This window comes from Palaemon carinicauda, chromosome 4 (genome assembly GCF_036898095.1).
Source record: "Palaemon carinicauda isolate YSFRI2023 chromosome 4, ASM3689809v2, whole genome shotgun sequence".
Lineage (NCBI taxonomy): Eukaryota > Metazoa > Arthropoda > Malacostraca > Decapoda > Palaemonidae > Palaemon > Palaemon carinicauda.
In genome coordinates, this window is record NC_090728.1 from 171537485 (window position 1) to 171544984 (window position 7500).

Sequence of the window (7500 nt, forward strand, 5' to 3'; positions counted from 1 at the left end):
ATTTGTATATTATTAGCTTCATTATTGATTGGAGATTGGGCGTAAAAATTGGCAATTGTTGAATTTCAAATAATCATCAATGCTCGTCTTGATTGAAGGAAATCTTTCATTTTCTCTGTGGTCATTCTACTCCAATTTTCGTTGACCAGAATAGTCACTCATTTAATCAATAAATCATTTAATCAATAAATCATTTAATCAATAAATCAGCCCTAGAATAACAAACTACTTCGGTTTCCTTTCTTGTTTATTTCCAATGTAAATTAGAAATCAATTCAGAATTTCTTCTAATTTTATTCTTTCCATACTATTATGATGCTACACTAATTTTCTTCTCAATACTTTATCATTGTTTTGAGTACAAGCAAAATACTCTCTTTTATCCATAGCTGGGAAAAATCACAGCAGACTACTTGTGTCCTGTGTAGGCATCACCCAGTCTTAGCCTTATTTCTTACTTATTTTTTGGGGTTAACATAATACACACGTTATTTCTTTTTCTATTTTGAGGGTTAGAAAAAATCAATGCTATACTTAGCCTACTTTAATAATGATATAACAATAAATTAATAACAAATAAATATAATGATGCGAGTACCAGCTCGCTGTGGGCTACAGAGCAAATGTGGGGCAAGAGACAATGTATCGATATTTCACTGTATCGTCAAGTTTCTTCTTCGATGGCAGACCGATGCGTCAGAATCCTTTGTACCTCATCTTTGTGGCCTCTTCAAGTCAACCTCTGCTCGGGAGATTCCTTCCAAAGTCCTATAAAGGCCAAAATGGTATAAAAGGATTCACAAGGAATCTCACGAAGGCTTTCATATTTTTCTTCTTTCGTTCAACACTTTTTAATTCTTTCTTTTTCTTCTTCCCTTTCTTCTTCCTTTTTTATTCTTAATCAGGGGATGAATTTAAGAGAGCTTGCTGAGATAGAGAGTACGGCGGTGGTCAGTTTCGTGGTCAGAGGTCAAGCGTTTGAGGTCGGCTGCCTTTTAGGTCCATGATAAACTTGTCAGAAGATCTTCAGAAGTGCACATTCTGAAGAGGATCTGTCAGGTACTTTTATTTTCTTACATTTTGTAATTTTCTGACTTTTTATTTTCTATATTTCTTTTATGAGAACAATTGTTGAGGATTGATTTAGCGTAACCTCACATAGAGCCTAAAGGCCGGAAACAAATAACATTTAATGTGAGATCAACTATGAAAAAAAACAAGAACCAAAATAAACCCTGAGAGAAAACGAAAACTGAATTTCCAGCAATTCCACTTTTTAGAATTTAAGTCATAGAAATCCATTCATTTCTAACGAATCAACTGCGTTCTCTTTTTACTCCTCTACATTGCTCTTAGCTTCACCAGTAGATAGAATCTTTCGGCTGGCGACCATCAGCTTATGGCTAGCGATTGGGGAGATCCTGTTGAGGGAGTTCTCCATGAAGTTGTTGTCCTTCTTGCCATCCTTCTCTGTCTTGTGAAGGGTTCCATCGACCTGTTTATGAAGAATGGAAGAATTTAGAAACTAGGCCAATATATTAAAGTACTATCATACACTTAATACGAAATTTATGCAATGAAAATATATTTGTCCTAAGCTACCCGTAACAAGTGGGACGTGAGTAACGTTGAAAATTATAAATGGATTCATAAGGGTCTCATGAAGAGATTAAAGTGAGCTCTATACATACTTGGACAATAGCTGGACGAGCGACGTAGAATTTGGAGACCTTAACTTTTCCACTCTCGGCCACTTGGATGTACAGTTTACCAGTGAGTTCTGGTGAAATGGCCCTTGCTTCTTTGGTGGTGGCACTCATTCCCTTACCGAACTGAGGGCAAAGGTAGTGAAGAGCGATAAGTTAACATTTGCAGGATATTGCTAAATGAATGAACCAATAGCTACAACTTATTAATGAGTAGCAAAAATTAACGTGGTGATAAAATGCTTTTCTTAAAATACAGGTTATAAATCAATATACATATTCACAAGAAAAAGAGAGAAAAGTAGCTAGTAACCATTTGCTAGTAAGGACATCTCAGGTAAGGGTGGTTGTTAGTATAGAGGGATTATTTTTGTCTTTTGCAGCACATTACTATAATCATGGAACTATACAAACATGACAGAAACGAAGAGAATCATTGAGTCTCCAAACCTGTTTTGCTTTTATACATTGGTTAGAGTTAAGTTGTTAAGGATAAGGATAAGTTACGTTAATAAGATGCTTCTTCATGGAAGTTTACTTTTATTTTTAGTGCTGAAGCATCTGTTTCAGCCTATGGTATGTGAGTCAATTTATGCCCTATAGAGTTCAGTTGTTTAATTATCTGGTTATTAAATCCATTTAGGCCGTTATTGTTGAACAGTTTGTTTTATTGCTTGTGATGGAATGGAATCCTCGACTTATTTTCATGAATCTTTATTCAGTTTGTCTCTCTTTATTGGTTAGTTTACGTTCAATTATTCAATTCCTTGTGATAAATGAATAATATTTAATGTACAGCTCCTTTGATTTATTAGTACATTCATAAATGGATGATCATTTAAGATAATAACTAAAGTTTCAGTTTACCATGAGACTCGACGTGTCAGTTTAAACTACTGATAATTCATTTCGAAATTAGTTTTGTTTATAAAAAAAAAAAAGATTTAGTGAACGTATTAGCGTGTATATTAGTTTAAACTTTTGACTCGTGACTATTTTATGCTGTGGTTAGTGAAGTTAGATAATAGGTGGTAAGTTAAGTTTTGTTATTTTTAAGGGTGTTATCAATTTTGCTTCTAGTTGATACATTAGCCTGTATGACTGTTGATTTATTTCGTTATGACTGACGGCTTATAAATGTTCATCAAATTTAAGTTATTACTTGAGATGTCAAGTGATAAGTCAGTTGGTCTTTCTAAATAACCACTTCATGAAATTATATCAGAAGTCATTATCACTGAGGAACCAATATACTTGTGATTAGTTAGCAAATTAAAGTTTTACTGTGTATCAACTTAGGTCATAGCTAATGTTATCGTTACTATACAAAAGATGATGTAGTTAGGTCAATAAAAGGATCCTTTAAGCTTAATCGCGTCACGAAATTAGTGGATAAAAACCAAATTTTAATAGAGCTCAATTAATACAGCAGTTGAAAGTACAGTAGTTGGATAAATTCTTCAAAAGTTATTGGACAAAAATTCTGTCTTCATTATATGAGTAGCTAGCAATCCTTTTCTTATCTTACTGTTCGTTCAGTCATACTGTTTTGAAATTAATACCTGGTGTTTGGAGTATATGAACAAACAATCCCCCATTTTATTTCTTCCATTTAGAGGAATACGCTAACAATGAAAATTATTAGGGTATACGAAAATAATAGACCACTTTTCGTTGAGCATCTAAGATATTGGTGGAATGGTAAGGACTTCCTACGACGATATTTTCCATTTTCAAAATCTTAATATGCCCACGACCGAAAAACCTGTCCACTTACTTTTCTGTTCAATGAAAGTTCAACTGGTCCAAGAGTGATCGCTGTTCTCAGTTCCTTCTTTCCATTCCTGTTGACAACCACAACATCGCCAGACCTCCGAATGGAAGAAAGTCCCTTAACGGTTGCTCGGGAAGTGCGTGCCTGGCCCTGTAATGAGACACGGTATTGTAAGACTGACCTTTAAATTCCAAGTTTCTTTTTTTCTACAACAATCATAATGGAAAATAGTTAAAGTAAACTCAGAGAACTGATTTTAAGATATAGAGTGAAATAAAATTGATACATACTTCCACATCTAAAATATTTTTGCACATTGCTTAGAGCTTCAACACCATATTGTAAAATGATTGTGAGGATTTTGTGGGAGTAATATTGACCATTATTGAATTATATTAAGCATATTTGAAATTAATATTCTTTACAGAATACTAGTGTTACCATATTCTATGCAGCGAAAAACGGCTGTTACGGGAGGCCACACGGTCTCAAATGGATTCCTTGACTGTTGCCACATCTCCACAGAACACCGGCTTGCCTTTCCTTCAACCCCATTCCACCTCCTTATCCTTCATCTCTGTCTGTCTTTTTTTCTCTCTTTCTATATAAATTTGTGTATTTCCAAAATTGTATACAAAATTATTCAAAGTTTTGTTCCATACCACCACTGAAGCAAATTGAAGGAAGTTTTCTTTGTAAAGGTTTCCCATTACTCTAAACATGGAATATGAATAGGTCCCTCCCATGTACATGTGTCAGAGGTTACATATTCGCAATGAATGAGAAGAACAAATCATGTAAGGGGGTTAATTTTTAGGACATAGGAAGAGAAGACCTAATAGAGATAAGGAAGTGTTAACTCAGAGAACAGTGTACTTTGGTTAAAGGAAGGGTAAGAAAAATAGGTTATGAATTAAAGAAATTGGTTTCCCGACAAGTGAGGGTGGTTTGACTGTCTGTGGGTAGGCAGGGATGGGGTACGTGTGCTCTGGGCAGGGAGCCCCAAGGACAGTGAGCAACAGGTTTAGAGATTGAGCGGCGAAGAAGGCAAAGCCTAGGCTGATGGGAAGGGATAAAGTATGCAAGGAAGAGAAACAGAGTCTGTGATAAAAGGGAAGAGTGAACAACGTGGATGGTCGGTTAGAGTTACATGAATGGTGAGGGGGGGGGGGTGAGGGAGGTGAATGATGAGCAGGGGTAGAAGAAAGGCACAATTTGGGCATCATCATGAATAACAGGTGTAATAATGAATGAAAGCTAAAAGAGATAATGTTATTAACAAAAACAGTCCTATGAATATATAAACAAGTGAGTGTCAGAAGGGATAACCAGAGAGAATTGTTGATAAATTGGTGGAGACAGAGGGTGAGGGGGAGTGGTTGGAGAGCAGACAACTTATCTGTAGAGAGGTGGCATCAGTGCTCTCCTTTCTCAGTCATTTTTTTGCTGTGTTGAGTATAGATACCTAGATATGTATAACATAACTTCTGATTGAATGCCTTACCCCCTTTGTTGATCTCTTGGTTTTCTTTCCACCCTTCTTTTCACCCTTCTTTCCTCCTTTCTTTCCTCCTTTCTTTGTACTTTTCTTTCCACCTTTCTTTCCTCCCTTCTTTTTGCCTCCCTTCTTCTTGCCTCCTTTCTTGGCAGCGCCCTTCCTACCACTCTTGGCTGGTTTGCCACGACGGGAAACATCTTCGGTATCAGAAGCAGCATCTTCAGCTTCGCGGGCGACTCGGACAAGAGATTCCTGCAAGGGATATATAATTTAGACCTATTGTGTCTTTAATCTTTATATCAAACAATACTTTATTTGAATCCATACAAATATTTTCATAGAGGCAACTTATTCAGATTAATTTAATTTTGCTTAAAAAACAATATTTTTGACTGCTAAGGCTACTAACCTCTTCAACTTCGTCATCCTCTTCATCAAGATCAGTTTCTTCTTCTTCTTCTTCGTCAATCTCAAATACTTCGATTTCATCAACTTCCCACTTGGCAACCTGGTGACTTTCTTCCTCCAGTGGGGTTACCTCCTCCAGTACTTCGGGCTCACTTACCGATAGAGCGACCTCGTCTAAATCGAGGTCTTTTGGATGCCTTCCCTTCTTGGTTCCCTTGCCAGGTTTCTTTCCGTCCTTTTTGGCCTTTTTGGGTTTCTTCCTGCAAGCCAACACAAATATTAGAAATAAAGATCTATTTTTTACAACACAGATCAAAGAAAAGTTAAAGAAAACATTGATAGATATTCAGGGTTTAACCATTTACTCATCCTATTTCATTATTCAGAGATGACATGTTAATTTTCTCACTTTTTATCATTCTTTGACTTCGAGGTCTTGCCCTTTTTAGCCTTTTTAGCCAATCCAACGGAAAGAGGATCGAACTTGCTGCGGGCATAAGAGTTGAGTCTTCGAAGGAAGGCGTCAATGAAATTATTATAACGAGCTTGCTCTTTAGCGTCAATGGTGACAGCCTTTTCCTGCGCAACGTCTTCACCGCGAGCACCTAAAATGTAAAAATGGGCCTTGTAATATATCTTTGCAGTGCCAAGCCTGGAGTAAATCTACCATGGTTAGTCAGAATAACAGCAGAGACAAAAAATAAGATCCTTCACATAAACGGTAAGAAATATGAAGTAGATTTCAAGAATACTTAAGATTTAAAGTATTTGAATGACAGGGAATTGGAGAGCAGCACTTGCGAGGAGAGGATTGAGAATAAGCAGTTCAAAGGCTGAATATATGCGTGACAGTACAGTTGTTCAAGATTTCTGGTCCATAGTAGAGGCCAGTAGAAGCATGGATCAAGGGGTGAAACATCAGATCCAGACAGGATGAGAAAACGAAATCTGCATCTAGGGTTCTCTTTGATAAGAATGTTCCTCTGAAATTGAATGGAAATGTTTATAGGACAACTATAAGACCAGAGATGTTGTATGGAACAGAAACAGCAAGTATGAGGATAACAGAGGAGAAAATGAATGCAGTAGAAATGAGAATACTGAGATAGATATCTGGATTAATAAGAGAGGATAAGATTCAAAATGTGCATATAAGAGGGTCAACAAAGGTTGTTGAAGTATCAAAGAAAATGCAGGAGGAAAGCCTTAGATGGTTTAAACACTTGTTACGAAGAGATGAACATCATGTTGGAAGACATATTATGGAGATGGAAGTTTTTGGTAGAAGAAAGAAATGAAGACCAAGAAAGAGTTAGCAGGATTGTGTAGGGAATGATTTGCTATGGAAAGGTATTGACGAAAACGAAGCACAGAACAGAAATCGATGGAGATTACTTATTAATAACGGCGACCCCATATAGAAACAGGATGAATAGAGTACACTATTAATCCTTATAGAAATGTGTTAAAGATGATAAGACGACGACGAAAGACACCACAAAGTAGACGATGCCATCGTGTATTTAATCGTACATTGAGAAGAAAAACAATTTTATGATCGAATCCAAAGATTTCAGTTCAAAATAAGTTTAAAATAAAAGGCCTAGAATGATACTTACGTGCTTGGCGTTTATTTTCCCTCTCGACTGCAGCTTCTGCGTCTACAGAAGAGAATATACAGTAGTTATTTTTAGACAGTGCCCTTCTCTGTTTATCTCACCCTCTCCCATACAAAAAGAAACATAAACGCAAAAAAAAGGCTCTTTTATGCCTGACTCTTCTTTCATACAAACGTATCATTTATGGTCCTAAATACAGTAGCAAGTAGCAGCAGTCTTATCTTATGCAACAATCAGGCAGATATTTGACTCTTCTCGATGGCTAGATATGAAAGCATCCAAACTGTCTGTAAACAGCCGTTGTAATTGAGAACTAGATCTGACAAGGAAATATTCATGGCTATTTTATGTTACTTGACTCAAAAGCGATTGACTTATTCTTAATAAGTTGCTATACTTCCAATTTTTTTTTTTTTTTATCGTGAAGCGAAACAATTAAGAAATTAATTTTTTTTTCTGAAAAGACAGAAAATAAACAATAATACATAGTTACGT

The 7500-nt window shown here is 36.1% G+C and overlaps 1 protein-coding gene and 1 long non-coding RNA gene across 3 annotated transcripts in view; one reads left to right on the forward strand and one right to left on the reverse strand.

The window, feature by feature from the left end:
* Positions 1 to 7500, forward strand: part of LOC137640194 (uncharacterized) — a 33999-nt gene that overhangs the window by 9007 nt on the left and 17492 nt on the right. The gene's annotated exons all lie outside the window — the stretch shown is intronic.
* LOC137640191 (cylicin-2-like) overlaps positions 1096 to 7500 on the reverse strand; it is an 11729-nt gene continuing 5324 nt past the window's right edge. For both annotated transcript variants that reach the window (XM_068372725.1, XM_068372726.1), the window contains exons 3-9: positions 7006 to 7047; positions 5796 to 5991; positions 5388 to 5646; positions 4985 to 5230; positions 3484 to 3630; positions 1692 to 1832; positions 1096 to 1495 (exon numbers count right to left, since the gene is read on the reverse strand). In XM_068372725.1, coding sequence (XP_068228826.1) covers positions 1334 to 1495; positions 1692 to 1832; positions 3484 to 3630; positions 4985 to 5230; positions 5388 to 5646; positions 5796 to 5991; positions 7006 to 7047 — 1193 coding nt within the window. In that variant the 3' untranslated portion in view covers positions 1096 to 1333. The remainder of the gene's footprint in view (positions 1496 to 1691; positions 1833 to 3483; positions 3631 to 4984; positions 5231 to 5387; positions 5647 to 5795; positions 5992 to 7005; positions 7048 to 7500) is intronic.